The 19,595-nt window shown below is 54.8% G+C and overlaps 1 protein-coding gene across 1 annotated transcript in view; it reads left to right on the top strand.

Moving 5' to 3' along the window:
- Window positions 1–18,283, top strand: part of WNT3 (Wnt family member 3) — a 43,700-nt gene extending 25,417 nt beyond the window's left edge. Inside the window, exons 3-5 of the mRNA XM_032711267.1 lie at window positions 7,201–7,442; window positions 16,282–16,547; window positions 17,804–18,283. Coding sequence (XP_032567158.1) covers window positions 7,201–7,442; window positions 16,282–16,547; window positions 17,804–18,283 — 988 coding nt within the window. The remainder of the gene's footprint in view (window positions 1–7,200; window positions 7,443–16,281; window positions 16,548–17,803) is intronic.
- The last annotated feature ends 1,312 nt before the right edge of the window (window positions 18,284–19,595 follow it).

Consider the following 19,595-nt stretch of genomic DNA (forward strand, 5'->3'; position numbering starts at 1 on the left):
AGTGACAGTCACACACTGCCCCATTTTGAGAGGCCCCTGACCCACTGCCCATCCCCAGGGGTGCCTTTGGTGGGGACCATTCCCCTGGAAGGGTGGCTTTGCTGAGTTCTGCTGCCACTGCCCCTGCAGTACAGGACAGGGACAGGTCCCGGGGATGTGGGATTGCCCCTCTGGAATAAGCACAGCCTTTGGCATCCAGCCAACATGAAAATAATCCTGGTTTTACTAAGAACAATTTTATCAGTGTGTAGATATGGGGCTTTTCATTTGAATTAATGCAGATTTAGCCAGGGATGTGTTTCAGTGGCTGCTTCAACATCAGTGTTGATTGGAGGCTGAAATAAAACACCCCCAGCCTCTTCCTCTGATTCCTCAGCCCTGGAGCTGCCCCTCTTCAGCATCTCCTTGGAGTATTCATGCTTTAGCAAGACCTGGGACCTCCTCTTTCTGATACCTCAGAATAAAAGCATTAAAGGTACCTCTCCCCTCCTCTGGGACTGCAGACAGGGCACAAGTGTCCAACCCTTGTTTTCTGATCAGAGGATCATCTCATTTGTGAGATTCCTTGATTCCTTCTGGAAATAACCAATATTCCTCTGCAAATGGAGCAAGTTGCCAAATTTCTGACCAGCTGGTGCCCCTGGACAACAGGCTGACCATTCCTGGTCTTGCCAAGATCCTCCCAAGGGGCACAGCCCCACCACTGGGTATGTCTCTCTGTGGCACCAGAGGGGAACCACTGTGTGCATGGACAAGAAACAAAAAGCACCCAGGACTTCAAATAGAGGAATGGAGGAGTTTAAACACCCTGAGCTGCCCTTCTGGGAGAGCTCTCAGAGTGATGCTTAAGCTATTTCCCAGCAGCCACAGGTCTGGGAGTGATTCCTGGGTGAACTTTTGCCTTTGTTTAAGAGGTTTCCAGCCTTCAGGTGTGACTGAATTAAGGGAGAACTGTAATTGGACAGAACATGGCCTTGTGGGCTGGTGAATGTTGGGCACATCATGCAATTCATGCCCACTATTTAATGAGGGCATTTTCAAACACATCAGTTGGAAACAAAGCTCTTGTTCAAGAGGTCACATCACTGGTGTGGAAAGTCCACAGAGACTTTCCAGGGCAGATAAACAAGAAACCCCCACGTGCCTCTCCTGCCTGTGGGACTCAGTCTTGGCTGGAGGATCAGCCTCCAATGCTCAGGCAGCTGAGCCTCCTGTTTAAAAACTGTCTGTTTTATTGGCCCCCCAAGGACTGCAGAGTTTGGTGGGGAGTCTGTGGTGATGGTGATATCTCAGACCAGGGAAAAAGTGCCCCCTCTGTGGAAAAGCTCAACACTCTGGACACATTGAGCTGTGTGATTCCTGAGTGAAGGCTCAGTCAGCAGAGCTGCCATCCAGTCCCTCAAACTGCAATTTGAATCCTGTCATGTTCTCTCTGTTCTCCATGTTCAGTCAGGACCTGGCACTTCCCAGCCTGTAATGTGCATTTATATTGCATGTTTTGACTTGGGATTCAAATGAACATCTGTCATGTGGTGGAAGCCCTGTGAGCACAGCTGGGGTGGACAAACCAACAGGGCCCAACAAACTGAGCAGGGTCTGGCTCTCCTGGAAGGTTTGTGCTCACCCCACACTGATGCTCAGGGTAAATTTGCCCTTTAATTACCTGGAAAGCAAGTATGGGATGGGGCCTCTGCTGGGAAGGGGAAAGGCAGAGCTGGTGGGAGCTGGGAAAGGCTTGTACAGCACTAAATACAGAGAACATGGAAATGCTGCTCCCCCCTGGGCCAGGTAGAGCTCAGACAGCAGGAGGCCACTGGTACAATGGCCTGTTTGAAGCAGAACATGGACCAGAATTGGAAAACAACAAATACCTCTAAAAACTGTGCAATGAAAACAGGCAGAGACAGGTTTTCTCGAAGGCAGCAGGTGGCAAACAAGGTCTGAGCTGTGAGCTGGTTTTCTCCTGCTGGTTCACAGCTTTCCCAGAGCATTGGAAAAACCTCAGGGATGGATCCAGGGCATTGACACAACATTAGAGGGCATGAACAGGACAGTGTTTGCCTTGTAACTCTGTGCTGCAGTGACCTGAGATGCTGGGAGAGGAAAAACCTCTTGCCCAGAGTAGCTGTGGCTGCCCCTGGATCCCTGGAAGTGTCCAAGGCCAGGTTGGAGCAACGTGGGATAGTGGAAGGTGCCCCTGTCCATGGCAGGGGGTGGGACTGGATGGGCTTTAAGGTCCCTTCCCACCCAAACCATTCTGGGATTCCATGATCACGATTTCAAAGAGCTTCATTTCCATCATTCCTTGGAGCTCTCAGGGAGTGTTTCTGGCCATGGCTTTCGAGGCATTTGGGAAGAGCAGTTGTTATTTAACTGCTGCTGAGACAAAAGGAGCAGGATCTGCTTTCAGCTGCTGAGTTCAGAGCTGGAAAAGATTCCCTCAGCAGCACATCCCAGGAATATTCTCCCTGCATTTTGAGTAAAAAGCAGCAGCACTGACCTCAGGCAGCCCCAGGTGCTGCCCCACTTGGGAGCTCACTGGGGGCTGAGCAGAGCCTGCACGCAAAGGTCAACCTTGTCCAGGGCTGAGGCAGCTTCCCATCCACCTCCAGGACTCCCAGGGCTCCCAGGACTCATGAAAGACAGTGACAGGTTCATGGGATTGCAGAAGAAAGAGAAAGGGGTGTCACTACCAGGTTGTTCCTCGGGAATCTGGTCCCCTCTGGGTCCTTTGCTTCCTTTTTTTTAATCATGAAACTGGAATAGGAAACACATGTGAGCAAACCCCAAAGTCAGACCTCACCATGCCCTGCACACACAGCAGAGGATGGACAAACCTCTCCCCATGGAGCTGCTTTCCTGCCAGGACATCCCCTCAGGGAGGGCTCCCTGCCCCTGTTCCACGGAGGAGTCTCTCACCGGGGTTCGTCTGGGAACACCCAGCTGGGATGAGCAGCCTGTGGCACATGGTGAGGCCAGTCCTGAATGCTCCAAGCATCCTCCAGTCTCCTGCAGACAGGGAAGAATAAATGGCCCAGCAGCTTTTGAGCTCACTGTCAGGAACCTTTCTTGGTGATCACTCTAAAATCTGCTTTTCATATGTTTGGGCACAGTTCCAATCTGGCCAAATCCTGCTGTTTCCAGACACTACAAGGTCTCATTTCTCTTGCTGCTATGTGTCTTTCCAACCAGTGGCCCAACTGGAAGATGAGTTTTCTGGCCAGCTCTGTAGGAAGGATGAAGGTGGGAGGGTGGGCAGAGCATCCTCCTCACTGAGGCAACGGGAGGACAGGAGTCACCTCTTCAAGGATGAGAGGATGCACCCACTGGTAGCTACAGAAAGAGGATCTGCACAAGACAATTTACTCCCAGGGCTTCAAAAGCCCATCCCAGACCAATGGGGACCACAGAGAGTCAGCTGGATCCAGGGCCCTGCCCAGTCTGGCACCATCAGGTGGGAACAAAAGGAGTCACTGGCCTGAGAGTGTCAGGACTCCTGAGAGACTGAAGGGATGAAGCAGAGGAAGAGAAAAGGGATCTCCTGTGTGTTTGCCATCAACACTCACAGTCCCTGAGTGTGCCCTGCACTCCCACAGCACACACAGCCAACCTTCATGTGCCCATCTGTCCCCTCATGTCTCCACGAGGAGATGAAGAGTCTCTCAGCCACGTGGAGCTGTCTGGATTTCATGGATCCTGCCTCTGAGTGTGCAAAGGGGCTGGGCCTGGAGTTGGTGCTGGAAAAAAGGATCTGTCACCTTCTGGGGGTAAAGCTGAGGGCAGTGGAAAGGGGTATGAAATAAGGATTTCCCTTTGATGTGAAGGGAGCCAGAGAAACACGGGCTCAGGCAAGCAGGAGGGACACTGAGAGCATGGAGAGCAAGGCAGGGGAGTGTGGGGTCTGCCACTCCTGCAGGCACAGCCTTCGGGTCATGTTTGTGCTTTAAAAATTATCCTTATCCTCCACCTATCCCAAATTCACCCTGTGACACTTCCTTCTCTAATGTGTTTCTTTCTTCTCCATGAGCTCTTGTTATTGAGTTTTCACTCTGTGATTTAGATTTAATCTGTGATTTAGATTTAACTCTGTGACTTAGATTTTAGATTTAACACCTTGTGTTAGAGCCAGTATTTGTCCCTGGGATCCCAGATATGGATTTCAGAGAGGTTTTGTTTCATCTTCATATCTCAGCTGCTCTGTGGAGGAACCATCAGCCCACAGGACCACGGAGCTGCAGCCCCTCAGTCACAGCACCTGCCCCCTGTGCCTTCTCAGGACTCCTGGGGAAATGGGGATGAGGGGCCAAGAGGAATGAGGTTTTCTTTTTCTGTCTAAGAAGGATCAGCAGTGAGGAAATCACTGACATGGGAACAAAACCGAGCATTAGGTGACAACTGGAAAGAAGCTGCTGTCAGTGAGATCAACAAGAAAAACGAGGAGCAAACACTTGGGAGTGATGGAGACTGTGCAAAAGAGGAGGAAAAGGGAAAGATGAGAAAGCTTGGATCAGGTCATCAAAAGCACATGGAATCCTCCAGAGCTGGGTGTGTGGCCATGGGCAACCAGAGCAGCCCCCACCCTCCCCAGGGGCCTCACAGCACATCACAATTCCAGCCTCAACTGATGGGCCAAAACAGGCTGCACGTCCCTAGTCAGGCCTTCCCAGCAGGAAAGTCTGCTGTGAGATATCTCGGGAGCTTAAAGAAGAGATTTGACCAAGTCTGGGGTTGAATGTGAGGAGAGTCCTCCCCGGAATTCCCCAGAACCACCTCCCCTGTGAGAACCTGCTGCTGCAGGAACATCCTGGACACTCTGGCACTGGCCATGGCCTGCCCTTCACAGCTCTGCAAACCCAGGCAGGACAAAGCATCCTGTCACCCCTGAGCCTGTCTGTGAGACGGGGGTGTGGGGAACCACAGAAACACGGGATGGGTTGGGTTGGAAGGGACCTTAAACATCCACGTGCAGGATGTTCTCCTGCCTGTCCACCGTGTCCCTGCCTCACAGGGTAGAGAGTGGAGTTGAGGTTGTTCATGTTCCCTGGGGCTGACCCGTCGTCCCAGCAGTGCTGAGCCCCCTCCTCAGGTCACGGCTGGTGACACTGGAGGTGCAGGACAGCTCTGGGAACCAGGCCCAGGGCACTGCACCTTGTGCTGCTGCCTCCCAGCCACACCTGGCTGCCCCTTCTCTGTGTGTCCCATCCAGGGGTGGGGGAGATGGAATTTAAATACTGCATGAAGTCCTGGGCAGAGAGGGGCAGGAGCAGCAGGGAGCAGGAGCTGTGGCAGGAGGCAGCACTGGCACAGGGATTAGGATCATGGGCTTCCCAGCCACGGGGGGAGTCGGGTGTGCCCGTTCAGTGTCTTCAGCAGAGATACCTCTCCCTGGGATTTCCTTTACATCATTCACATCATTAGTGTGCAGTTAAATCGACCCTTTGAGGCCAGCTCAGTGTCCAGCCTGAGCCTCCAGGCTGGGAGAGCAGCTCAGCAGCTCATGTGTCTCATAAAGCAGCGGCATCTCTGCCCTTGGAGATGCTCAGACTGTAGGAGGACAAGGCCCTGAGACACCTCATCCAACCTGGAAACTGGCCCTGCTCTGAGCAGGAGGTTGGGCCAAACCCCTGCTGAAGGCTCTCCCAGCCTGGATTAACCAAGGACCACAAAGGATTGATTCATTCACACACAGCCCTCGGGTGTGGGCAGGTGTGTGAGGGAGAAACAAATGAGGTGGGAGAGGTGGGTGATGCTCCAGAGCTGCTGTTTGAAGGTGCTTCGATGGGCAGACAGGAATGTGCTGCACCTCAAGCAGGGGAGATGGGGAAAATAACCTGGGGAGCAACAACCCCTTGCACCTGTGAGGGCTGGGGGCCAACCAGCTGCACAGCCAGACCTGGGGGTGCTAGAGGACGAGGATTTGAATGTGAAGTGGTAAAGACAGTCATCAGGGCTGCCCAAGGAGCAGCACTGACAGCAGGTAGAGAGAGGAGATCCTTCCCTTCTCCTCAGCTCTGGTGGGACCCCACCTTGAGTCCTGTGGACTCTCAGGACAACAGAAATAGAATCCAAGAAAAATAGAATATTCTGAGTTGGGAGGGGCCCCAAGGATCATGGATTCCAACTCCTGGCCCTGCACAGGACACCCCAGCAATCCCACTCTGTGCCTGAGAGTGTAATAAGTCAAAACTCTTTCATATTTGCCCACACTGGCACTTGCACTGTGAGGTCTCCGCTCTGAGTTCCTGCTGGCACAGAACTGCTGCTCCCTCTCACATCTCCCCATGTTCTGCAGGGACACCCCAGGCTGGGCTGGAGCCTGAGCAGTAGCTGTGGGACTGCCCCTGTTTGTGTGAAACAGCAGTGTCTCGGGGCTTCTCTAAAAAAAATACATTTTCACTCTTCAGTGACAATTTCTGGCCAAATAAGCAATTTGACCCACATATTTAATGCTGGGCCATTGCCAGGTCCTTGGACCGGTAGGAAAAGATCCTCTCAGCTCTGCCCTTCCCAGCACATCTGCCCCACTCAGCTACTGCTGGAGACTGGGATCCATCCACGTGGGACTGGGGTGGCTCAGTGTCTGCTGGGATCACCTGCACAGTCCAACCAGCCTGGGACACGTGGCTCTGACACCTCTGACCCCGAGCAGCCCCTCTCCAGGAATGCTGGTCCTTCTGCTGATGAACTTGGCCTGGGACAGGACACTCCCCACCTTGGCCACAGTTCAGCAGCTCTCAGTTGGTGTCTCCTCACAGCTGAGACTCCTCAGGGTATTCCTGAGACTCCTCAGGGTATTCCCGAGCCTCCAGGTATTGCTTCCCCAGATCCAGCCCCTTGCAGGTCCTGTCAGATCCTCCAGCCCCCTGGGGAGGTCTCAGACACTTTGGATAATCTGGAATGGCTCCAGAGAGCCGAGTCCTCCCTCTGTGCCCACCAAGGACCAGGGTGTCCCCAGGTGTGAAAGCCCTTTTCACACCAGTGGGACCAGCAGTAGAAAGTCTCGTTTCCTCAGGAAACACCCATTTTTCTGTACTTTTTTGAACCACTGGTTCCCTTTGGCTCACCAAATTCCTGGGTTTCAGTACTTTTTTGAACTGTTGGCTCCCTTTGGCTCACCAAATTCCCTCTAGGAGTGCTGGGGGGGCAGGCCCATCAGTGGCAGCAGTTGCCCAGCCCTCACCCTGTCCCTGTCCCCCGCAGGTCCCTCGCCCTGGGGCAGCAGTACAGCTCCCTGGGGTCCCAGCCCATCCTCTGCGGCTCCATCCCGGGCCTGGTCCCGAAGCAGCTCCGCTTCTGCCGCAACTACATCGAGATCATGCCCAGCGTGGCCGAGGGGGTGAAGTTGGGCATCCAGGAGTGCCAGCACCAGTTCCGCGGCCGCCGCTGGAACTGCACCACCATCGACGACAGCCTGGCCATCTTCGGGCCCGTCCTGGACAAAGGTAACACCAGGGGGCCCTGGCGGCAGCTTGGGCAGGGTGGGGAGAGCTGGCACAGCTCTGCTTGGCCCCTGGATGCACCATATCCTACCGGGAACACGGCAGGGAATGACTCAGAGCTCCTGGCTTTCGACCCGAATTTCCTCGATTTCCTTTCCCCAGTTTTTTGTGTGTTACATCACAAGGGAAGGGTCTGCTCCCGTCTCAGAAGGACCAGGGAGGATGTAAAGCACAGGAAGGGGGAGGTTTAGCCCCAGGCACATTCCCATGTCCTGGAACTGTGGGCTCCACCTCCCTGCCCAGGGTGGGCAGCACTTCCTCACAACAGGGACCAGCAGAGCCCGCGAAAGGCAAGGAGAGGGGCTGGGGCTGAGTTCCTGGGATTGATGCGGGGCCACTGGAGCTCACACTGCCCACCCCAGGAAGGCCATGGGCTCAGGTTTCCCCACCAGGGAGAAGCCATGGTTGAAATCCATGGTCCTGATCAGGCTGAGTGGGGATTTCAATGCATCTTTTCACAGATGAGCCCAAAATGCCCAGGGCTGGGAACAAAGAAAGAGAATAAATGTGCTAGTGCTTTCCCTTGTCTCTTTTGCTCCTCTTCAACCTTTCTGGATTCACTGGCATGAATCAGGCACACTGGGAGCACGTGGATGAGGCACCATAAAATTGGGATTCCCAGGGAGATCACGGGCCAAAATGAGTCGCTGGGCCCAAAGACACCCTGAAAGGAGAGGCTGGAGGGCTTTGGTGGCAGATCACAGAATCATAAAGTTCCCTGAGCTGGAAGGGGCCCCTGAAGATCATCCAGTCCAACCCCTGGCCCTGCACAGACACCCCAACAATCCCCCCTTGTCCCTCAGAGCGTTGTCCAAACGCTCCTGGAGCTCTGGCAGCCTTGGGGCCGTGCTCACTGCCCTGGGGAGCCTGGTCAGTGCCAACCACCCTCTGGGGAAAGAACCTTTCCCTGAGATCCAACCTAAACCTCCCCTGACACAGCTCCATGACAACCTGTCCCACATCTCAGATGTCCCATTAGCAAACCAAGACCCCGGACTGAAAGGCAGTCCCAGGAAACTGAGCCCAGTGGTGGATTAGAAACTCCCAGTGGATAAAAAGCTCCAGTTTGTCCATCCTGTCCCATGGATTCTGGTGACTCTGGGCCATGTTTAGCATGAGGGACATCCCCAGGTAACATCTTGGTTTCACAGCTTCACAAACACAGCCCAAAGCATTTCCCTCTCAGCTTCATGGGTGTCAGCACCCACAGGGTCCCTGCAGCATAGAGAAGTGTCTTCATTGCACAGAAATTATTCTTTCCAGTGCTGCCTTGGAAATGGCAATATTATGGTGTAGCCTTTAAGAAACTGGAGAGACTGAAGTGAGAGCAGGACACTGGACTATTTCCCAGTAGTTTCCTGGACAGTGCAGGACTTCTGGTGAATTTTCTTACAGAGCCCCAGTACTGTGCATATAAGCAGTTCATGAGATCCTTTTCCAAGCTTCAGCCTCCCAGTAACGGAAGGAACCACTTCAGTTCCCTGAAATGACAGTCCAATATTTCAGTGAAAATTACTCCTTTGTGTTAATGTGCAATTCCTTGCAGGAATCAGGATTGTAAAGTCTCATTAGAGCACTAATAGGGACCTTGACAATCATTTCCCCTCTTTTTTGCCAGGATGTATTTTGGGGTAACTACTATATTTACTACCAAATAACCTGTTATCAGGGCTCTCCACACTCTAACTTGCTGCCTAATAAAAGCCTGTCCTAAATTTCAGCACTTAAAAAGATCAGAAAGTTTTAATTTTCTTTTAAAAATTGTCATTAAAAAACTGCCATAAAAATTTTAAACACGTTCTGAAAGAACTGTTGGAGCATTGAAAATCTCTCACCACCATTTCTGTCAGCATGAAAGCACTTAAAAATTGGATTTGGACCATCCTCCCAGTAATGAGCAAACTGAACTTTGAATTTATGAAGAATATTTTAAGATCCTTTGGGCTGCAGGGACTGGAGCAGAGCCTCCTGTGTGGACTTGCCTCAGCATTGCCACGCAGCCCAAGCTGACAAGGTAAAATATCACCCAAACTCTGAAACTCTTCTGACAGATGAAGAAAAATTAGTGAGTACATTCGTTATCCAGCTTTCCCAATCCCAGGCAGCACTGCCAGGCACCCCACTCCCAAAACGCATTTATTCTGCTACCTCACTAACCTGTAAGTAGAGCAGTTAAAAATAAACAGTCTCATCTGCAAACAAGGACACATCAAAGCCCAGCCCAGCCCACGGTGGGGGTTATTTACATTTTTGAGCTGTGCTCGTATCTTTTCTCTGCTGCCTGAAAAATTAATGAGCAGGGACAGGATGGGACTCATGTCATCTGTGTGCCAGTGAGGAACGCAGGGAACTTTTGAGAGTCCCAAAGTTTGCAGTGTGAGGAGTCACAGAGGAAACCAGAATCTTTTCAGCCCTGGCTTTGTCAGCTGAGGGAAGAGAGAACGTAGTGATCAGACTGACAGGACTCGTTATCTGTGCCGAGTGTGGGAGCAGCACTCCCTCCTGAGGGGCTGTGGGGAGGGGAGGGCACTCCTGGGCCTTCAGGGAATTATGGAATAGCTTGAGTGGGAAGGGACCTTTTAAAGAGCATCATGTCCAACACAGCATCACCTTCTCCCAGGCTGCTGCTCCGTCTTCCTTAGATGCAGCAACAACAGGAGTCATGGAATCATGGAACGGTTGGGTTGGAAGGGGCCTTAAGGCCCATCCAGTCCCACCCCCTGCCATGGGCAGGGACACCTTCCACCAGCCCAGGTTGCTCCAAGCCCTGTCCAACCCGGCCTTGGACACTTCCAGGGATCCAGGGGCAGCCAGAGCTTCTCTGGGCACCCTGTGCCAGGGCCTCACCATCCTCCCAGGGAAGGATTCCTTCCCAATATCCCTTCTAACCTGCCCTCTGGCAGTGGGAAGCCATTCCCCCTTGTCCTGTCAGTCCAGACTCTTGTCCAAAGTCCCTCTCTAGTTTCTTGGAGCTCCTTTAGGAAAGCCTCAAATCAAGTGTTTTGAGCCCATACCCTGGATCTGAGCCCTGTGGCATCCCTGGGAACCTTTGCCATGTCCCCTGTCACTGATCTCCAGCACACACCGAGGGCAACCCCACAAGCAGACCCAAACTAGGAGGACAATCTCTGCTGCAGCTCACCCTGTCATTAGGCCAACAGCCATGGGATACCAAGCCCAAAGGAGTTGGTGTCCCACCTGGGACAACTGTCTGGCTGAAATCATCCCTGAGGATCAGAGCAACATTTGGGGTAATCTCATCCTCTGCTCCCTCAGGTACATTGAGACTGTTTTGGAGAAACTTCAGAGGTGCAGTTCTCACTAAAATAGCATCAAAAATCACTTGTAATACAGCCTGGGAAGCAAATGAGGGTAATTTCCTTTTAAAGGAGGTGTATTCATCACAGTGGCTTCCATTCAAGGAGAACTTAGTCTGGAAAGCAATGCAGGTTCTGGGCACATCATCCAGGCTTTGAGCACTGGTGGCAGCGTGGGAGCACAGGGTTCCCCTTCCTGAGGTAACCATGGGCATTCCTGCCCCCAGGCCTTCCCACAGCCTCTCATCCCATCCCCATCTCACTCTAAGGCTCTGACTCTCCTCCTATATCTCCTGCACGGCCCTGAACAGCAAACACAGCCCAGTGAAAGCCCAGGGCACTGATGGGTTTTCGGGAGCCATTTGGGAGCTGCTCAACACCAACCCTGGCCAAGGCTCTGCCTTGATTGACCCAACGCCCTCCCACATCCCCTGCTCAGAATTGACACAGTGTTTGTGCCACAGGACCTGTGGCTGCCCAGGCTTTGCTTTCCTGAGGCCACTGGTTCTCTTCCTGCAAGGAAGGACAGGCTGGGAGAGCTGGAGCTGTTCAGCTTGGAGAACAGAAGGCTCCAGGGAGATCTTACAGCCCCTTCCAGTGCCTAAAGGGGGTCCAAGAAAACTAGAGAGGGACTTTGGACAAGGGTATAATATAGTGACAGGACAAGGGGGAATGGCTTCCCACTGCCAGAGGGCGGGGTTAGATGGGATATTGGGAAGGAATCCTTCCCTGTGAGGGTGGTGAGGCCCTGGCACAGGTTGCCCAGATGAGCTGTGGTTGCCCCTGGATCCCTGGAAGTGTCCAAGGCCAGGTTGGACGGGGCTTGGAGCAACCTGGGCTAGTGGAAGGTGTCCCTGCCCATGGCAGGGGGTGGGACTGGATGGGCTTTAAGGTCCCTTCCAACCCAAACCATTCTGTGATTCTAAGTTTTCTCTTTTGCATGTCTTATTTTCTTACCTGGGCTATGAAAAAAAAAAACAAACAAACAACCCAAACCAACCCCCAAACGTGGGGTAAGATCATGTTTTTACAAGCAAATTCCCCAGGATGATTTATACTGCAGGTGTGCAGTCTGGGACAGGGAGGGAGGAAAAACCTGCTTTCCCCCTCCCTCTTCACCCTTTTTCTTTGTGCAGTAAGGTCAGTTCTTATCTAAAGTCTGTGGCTCCTCCAGCCGAGTCCTGCCCAAAGCCCGGGCTGAGCCGGCAGCCAGGTGACACTGGTCTGGGAGGGTGGGGAATGGCCATTCTCTGGGGGAGTGACAAACCCCGTGGTTTTGGTTAAAGCTGGTGCCCAGAATGAGCCGGTTGTGAGGGCAGGAAGGCCCCACAGGCATCTGGAGACCGAGTCCTGGGGGGAGAAGAGGTCTGGGAGCCGCAGGCAGGGCGGGATCTGCGGGAGCGAGCGCGGCAGGAGCCTGTGCAGGCTCACACACTTCCCCACGGCCCGAGGGCAGGGGCAGCCGCTCTGCCCCTGCCTCCTCGCTCTCCTTCTCCAGGAAGATGCCACCGGCTCTCCAGGAAGACGCTCCCCGTGGCCGGTCGGGCCGGAGCCTCCGGGAGCGGGGCAGGGCGGGGGAGGCGGCGGGGCCGCTGCCTTCGGGGGTCCTTGTGTGCTCGGCTAAGCCCCTGCCACGAGCTGTGAAAAGGCCCAGGACCCGCACCAAGATAACCCGTGGCTTTTCTCAGCCACGACACTCGCAGTCATTTGCATCTAAACAGGGGTGTGTGGGATCAGGGGCCGTCTTGATATAAACTCAGCAGCTTAAAGGGAGGGGGAGGGAAAGGAGAGAGAGGGAGAGAGAAAAATAAGCTTATACCGATGAGAAAGAGCTAAGCTTCCTCCCCTACTGTGAGGCAGGGCGAGCGATACCATCCGAGCGCCGCAGTCGTTTCAAATCGCTGCCGCATTCACACGCCCTTGGGGCCATTCTGAGCCGGGGGCGGGGGGCCGGGGAGCGCCATCAATAGGGATTTCCCAGCCGGGCCGGCGGGATTGGAGGGTGACGGCAGGACAGGGGAACATTGCCCCGTTGCTACGAGGTGCTCCTGGGGAATGCCAGTGCTCTGTGCCGTGGGTACGCTGGCCGGCGGAAACATTCCGCATTATGCGGGTAATACAGTGTGACACGGCGGGAACAATGGCAAATTGAGTGTCCCAGCAGGTAACGGCCCGGCCGGGACACAGGCGCGGTGGTGCACTGTCAAGGCGGCTCTAATCCTCCCTCGCCAGCCCCTCCCCTGGTTCTGGGAACGCTGCTCCCGCGTTTCGTCTCTGGGAAATTCTCCCGGCTCCTCGCCCAGACCCAGGCGAGGATTTCAAGGCGAGGGGTTTGTGTTTGCAGCTCGCTGCCCGCCCGGCATCGCGGGGAGACACGGGGGTGCTGAGGGAGCCGGGGGTGCTGAGGGAGCCGTGCACCACCGCGGTCGTGCCTGTCTCGGCTCAGCTCCATCCCACCATCCCTGCTCCCTTCCCGGACTTAAAGACGCACAAAATCTGCGGTGACCCTCCTTCCCATGACCCTCCTTGTGCCCATCCACACCCTCTGGATGGAACGCGAAGGCACATCAGCCAGGAGAGCAGCTCCTGTCCCCTCCCTGTCCCCTCCCTGTCCCGGTCCGGGGCCAGAAGGGCTCCCTGGCTCCTCTAATCTGATGTTCTTTGGGTCACAGGCCACCTAAAGAGCCGTTGTCAGGCTGAGACACCCCAGGTGGTGCAGGGATCTTCAGCTGGTGGCCCACAGCTCCCAGTGGTCCCAGCATAAGCAGCTGGTGAAAGATATCCAAGGAAAACCTTGGTGGGTGGATCCCCGCTGGCACATCGGAGGTGGGAAGGGCAAGGAGGGAAGAGTTTGAACTCAAAGAAAGGGAAAACCACAGCAGGGTCCCACCAGCACAGACAGGACTGAGCAGCCCTGGTTTGGGACCCCATCTGGCTGCAGCAGAGCAGAGCTGTGGTTTCCACAGCTGGAACAACCCACAGCCATCTCCTTCCAGTGCCTGCATGGGCTGAAATCTGCCCAGCTTGGGGTGCCTGGTCTTTGGAAGCCAGACCCACCTCCACAGAGAGACTGAAGCTGGAGAGAGAGACCTGCTGCAGGGGAGGGGTGCAGGGGGGGATGGTCCATGGCTGTCCATGGCTCCTGCTCTGGAAGGAGGGGACGGGCTCCAAGGTCATTTTCCCACCAGAAATTTCTGGCTTCATCCCACACCCACTGACTCTCCTGATCATCTGGTCACACCACACTCAGAGGCACTGGAACCCTCCTGCCCCCTGCCCAGGCACAGCAGCCCCTGAAAAATGGCCTTCAGCTCCTCCCTGCCTCCTGCACATGGGGTGAGAGGTTGGATTGACTCCAACATCTGCTCTAGATTGAGACCTGGAGTCTCCATCCTTACAGGGTGGGGTGAAGCACCCCAGGGTCACTCCCCAGGGAGCTGTGGGTGTGCAGAGCGTGGCACAACTGGAGACTCTGAGCCAAAAGGTGCCCAAGGGGGAAAGTTGAGACTGAGCTATTGACTGTGCTTGGGAAAGCCTGTGCTAGTGCAGCCACTGAGGCCAGCAGGCAAACTCCTCTTGATTTCAAAATGAGTAGGAAGAGCACAACACTGCTCTAGAAAAAATATAGAAAATTTTAAAAATATCCAACCAAAACAACAAGCAGGTCACCACTGCAGGAACTGCAGACGGCCAAGGACCATCTGTGCTGAGCAGGGACAGCCACGGGGGACTTGCCAGTCTGTGCCTGAAACAGGAGACCCCTCTGAGTGCCCTGAGCTGTGGTGGGACGGGCTCTCCTCCAGCTTCAGTCAGCCCTCAGCTGAGGGAGAGTTGGATTCCTGGAAAGGGGAATCACTCCAGAGATGGGCAGCCAGGCTGGGGACTGTCATGGACAACATTTTACAGAAAATATTTAACAAAAATGGCTCTTTGAGCATGGGAAAATGGCAGTTTTGCTCCCTGCAAGAACCATGGAGTAAACTCAGGGGCCACTAAAGATGCTTGAAGGTGAAAGTCAATGTGAGCACAGGAACAAGGGATGTTACTTGACTGGGCTTTAATCTGGGTTAAAAAATCCAAGTTCTCCAGTGTCCTGCTTTCAAACCAGGGGAAGAGCCATCAGACAGCACCAGGGAAAAAAACAGCTCAGTTCAGAGCATCTCACAGCTTCTCCAACAACATCCTGGAGGGTTAACTCACTAAGATAATGCAGGAAAATGCAGGAAATACCCTTTCAGTTTGACTGTGTTTTGTCCACTTATGGACAGAGGTCAGGACTCCCAAACCCAGGACAATAAATTCACAGAACTCACGGTAGGAAAATGCCACCCAGGCAACACAAACTGCTGGGGACGTCCCCGGGGGGGCACTGTCACTGCTGCTGTCCCGAGTCCAAGTCAGGGCCCCATGGAATGTCCAGGGAAGGGGATGGCTTGAAGGTCACCCTGCCATGGCCACAGGTGGAAGAGGGGATGGACTGGGATGCTCCAGCTCAGCCAGCCCTCTGTACCCTCTTCATCTTCGTGTGGATTTTCTGTTTTGTCCCCACCACCTGCCCAGGTCTCTCTGTCCTGCTGGGACATTTCCTCTCCCTCAGCACAGGGATCCCCCACACTCCCATTCCCAGCCCCCATCCACCCAGGAATCCTGGGCACTGTATTTCACCCTTCCTTCAGCTTTCAGCACCTTTCAGGGCTTTCTTCAGCTTTGCTCCTTTGGGCCAAAATTCATTCACTGCAACTGTTCCCTGGAGCCTGGCAATGGTTCCAAAGAGCCTTGAGTTTCCTCTGCTTCCTGAAAGTCCTGTTATCAAACCTGAGGATCCTGTGCAAGGCCAGGAGTTGGACTCCATGATCCCTGTGGGTCCCTTCCAACCCAGCATGTTTTGTGACTCTGATTTCCTCCAGGATTGCTCAGTAAGTGGTAAGCAACTTCACGGGCATCTGGAAGTTGGGTTTTATTATTTATTATTTATTTATCTCCACTAAAGGACAAGTCACATGTTGTTTATGTGACACGTTTAACAGGACTGACCAGCTCTTGGGCTTTGTGCTGCCACAGTCTGCCCTGAATGATCTAAAACCTTTCCCAATGCCAATGAGCTTTGTCATCTCCCCTTGGACTAACCCCTGGCATGGAGCCCCTCCCTGGGTTCCAGGAACTCTCTTCTGAGGCCCCTCAAGCTCCCACTGATGTTTAGTTCACCCCTCAGCCCTTGTGCCAGATCAAATCCTGCACCAGCTCTATCTGGGAGAACCCCAAAGCTGGAATCCCACCAAAGCTGGAATCCCACTCCTCTCCCTCCTCCTCCTCCTGCAAGGGCCATTCTGGCAGCACCCGCTCTGGAAAACATTCCTTAAAATATCCATAAATTAACTTCTGGCTTTCCAGTGGGGTTTAGAAGCCACTGAGGGAGGTTGGGAAGGACAAGGCTGCCTGCTAACCCCCGGCCTGTGTGTTGGCAGCCACCCGCGAGTCGGCCTTCGTGCACGCCATCGCCTCGGCCGGCGTGGCCTTCGCCGTCACCCGCTCCTGCGCCGAGGGCACCTCCACCATCTGTGGCTGCGACTCCCACCACAAGGGGCCCCCCGGGGACGGCTGGAAGTGGGGGGGGTGCAGCGAGGACGCCGATTTCGGGGTGTTGGTGTCCCGGGAGTTTGCGGACGCGCGGGAGAACCGCCCGGACGCGCGCTCGGCCATGAACAGGCACAACAACGAGGCCGGGAGGACGGTGAGTGCCCGGGCAGGGGGGTGTCTGTGTCTGCAGGGATGGCCCAGGGGGGCTCCTCCTGGTGCCACGGGACTGCAGTAATGCCCAGGCTGAGGCTTCCTAAGGTTGTTTCCCAGGGCCCAGCATTTCCACTCTCTCCAAACAGATTCACACTCCATCCAAACATGCCTTGCTTGCAGCACACACATAGAACATGGAATAGTTTGGGTTGGAAGCGACCTTAAAGACCATCCAGTGCCACCCCCTGCCATGGGCAGGGACACCTTCCACTAGCCCAGGTTGCTCCAAGCCCTGTCCAACCTGGCCTTGGACACTTCCAGGGATGGGGCAGCCACAGCTTCTCTGGGTAACCTGAGAACATCTTCCAAGGCCACGTGTACAAACACAACTCAGCCAGGAGAGACCCCAGGTCAGCAGCAGATCAAGAGGATTTTCCTCCCAAGCTCCTCCTTTCTACATGTTCCCTGTTATAACATTGTCCCAGTGATTCCCTGGAGTAGATGATGGTTCTCACTTCCTTCTAACTCAAATATTCTAGTCTAGTCTAGCCCAGTCTATTATTTCTATTCCACTCCATTCCATTCCTGCTGTCAGCAGGTACCTGGGCCCTGCCTGCTCTGGGTCATTTGCAAACTCAGTCAGACCTTTCCAACAGTGCTTGAAGCAAACACTGACATGGCTTTTCCACACCACAGCAGGCAGAGGTGGAGGGGTAAAAGGCTGACGGCTTCTGGTACAAAAAACCCCACCAAACTGCAGTAATTTTAGCACAAATCAGTGACTATTTTGCTCCACAGAGAGGAGGTTTCTGGGAAAGAGATTTATGTCCATAGATTCAGAATTTCATTATGTTCTAGTGCAAACTGTCAGACGTGGGCCATAAAGGAAGGGTCATCAGCAAAGAGAGGACAAAGGGATCAGTCTCCATCCACGAGGGTCAGAGACACCATCCAACCCCCACTTCTCTGGGCTCTGACTGTGCACACACACAGGGCAGGGGGACCCCAGTGAAAAAAACAGACCTTGGGATTAGATTAGACTAGAATAGATTAGATTGGGTGGATGATTAGAGCAGCTGCCCACCTCATGCTTTTCTAGTGTGACACCTGTCTGGAGACGTTTCTGGCCACCACAACTCATTCCCAATCAGCCCACACTTCCCAGACCGAGCTCAGAGCAGCCATTTAAACCCAGGTGGCAAAGGCAGGGGATGGAAAGCAAACCCGGCTACTGATCCTCATTCTCTCCCCCCACAGACCATCCTGGACCACATGCACCTGAAGTGCAAGTGCCACGGGCTGTCGGGGAGCTGTGAGGTGAAGACCTGCTGGTGGGCCCAGCCCGATTTCCGGGCCATCGGGGACTTCCTGAAGGATAAATACGACAGCGCCTCAGAGATGGTGGTGGAAAAGCACCGGGAATCCCGGGGCTGGGTGGAAACTCTCAGGGCCAAGTACGCGCTTTTCAAGCCGCCCACGGAGCGGGACCTGGTCTACTATGAGAACTCACCCAACTTCTGCGAGCCCAACCCCGAGACGGGCTCCTTTGGGACCAGGGACAGGACCTGCAACGTCACCTCCCACGGCATCGACGGCTGTGACCTGCTGTGCTGCGGCCGCGGCCACAACACCCGGACTGAGAAGCGCAAGGAGAAGTGTCACTGCATCTTCCACTGGTGCTGCTACGTGAGCTGCCAGGAGTGCACCCGCGTCTACGACGTCCACACCTGCAAGTAGGCCCAGGGAGGTGTCCACTCGTGGAGGTGCCCCAGGGCAGGGCCCAGGGGTGCAGCCCCCGTGGCCTCACACTGCAGAGGACGGCACAGAACTGCTGGTGGCCCCAGCCCCTCACCCGGGTCAGGGCTGGCCTGGTGCTGCAGCTCAGTGGATCTGTGACTGCTGCTCCCGGGGGACAGGCAGGGACGGGGGAGCCCAAGCCAGGCCTGGCCATGGCAGGTAGAGCTGCCACAGCACACCCTGAGCTCTGTCCTAGGCCAGAGGTCCTGCCTGTGCAGACACCGGTACAGGGGTCAGGTGGAAATGGGTTTTACACAGTGAGAGCTGAGCAGACACAGCTCCCCCACTGCTGTCCTGGGCTTGGCAGATGTGGTGGGGAAGAGGGAAGGAGGCAAATCCTCACACCAGCCCAGCTCCCTCCTGCCTGCTCCAAGGAGACAATGCTGGAGAACCAAACCTGTCCGAGCACACAGAGCCCACGGGTGGTCTCTCCTTCCCTCTCCCCTCTGATCTCCCTGCTCCCCACAGCCCCACATCTCCTACAGTCCCCTGGGGAGGATGGCAGGAAGGCAGAGCCCAGAGCTGATCCTCCAGCACGTGGCCCAGGACAAGGGCAGGGCACAGGGCACTGCTGGCACCTCTCACAGGGGACACAGCCCATCCCAGCGCCCAGGGTGGATCTCAAGGATCTGGGATCCACCAGATCCACACCTATTGACTAAGCATTCCCTGACATGACTTTATATCCCAGAGGGAGCTCAGGGATGCCCCTGGGGACAGGTGACCTGCCAGGTGAGCTGCTGCTCCAGCTCTGGACATCAGTGACTCCGGGGAGACAGAGGCCACGGAGAGAGGGAATGTCTGTCCCAGGCCTCCCCATCAGACACGTGTGGTCCAACCACTGCACCCAGCAAGAGAGAGGTGAGGGAGACAGGGAAGGGAGAGCTGTATCCCACAGCACAACCCCAGGCAGACCCTCCCCTTCCCACAGGATCTGCTGAGCTGTCAGTTGTCCATGAAGGCCCCACCAAGCACAGAGGCTCCAAACCATCAGCAGGGATTTGGGCCCCACCTCAGTGCAGGAGAACCAGGGTTTGTCCCACCACTGCTCCCCAGGCCCCCTCCCCTCCCTGAGCACACTCCTCGCTCTGGGCTCACCTTTTCAGGGGGTAACTGACCCTGCAAATCAAAAAAACAAGATTCCCTCTGTCCTGTTCAAAGGCACTGCTCACACAGCAGTGATTCCACAGGGAATCATGGCCAGCCCATCCCAGCTGTGGCTGCTGCTCCACTCCCTCCTTTTTCCAGGGGA

The sequence above is a fragment of the Chiroxiphia lanceolata genome, chromosome 26 (genome assembly GCF_009829145.1).
Source record: "Chiroxiphia lanceolata isolate bChiLan1 chromosome 26, bChiLan1.pri, whole genome shotgun sequence".
In the NCBI taxonomy this organism is placed as follows: domain Eukaryota; kingdom Metazoa; phylum Chordata; class Aves; order Passeriformes; family Pipridae; genus Chiroxiphia; species Chiroxiphia lanceolata.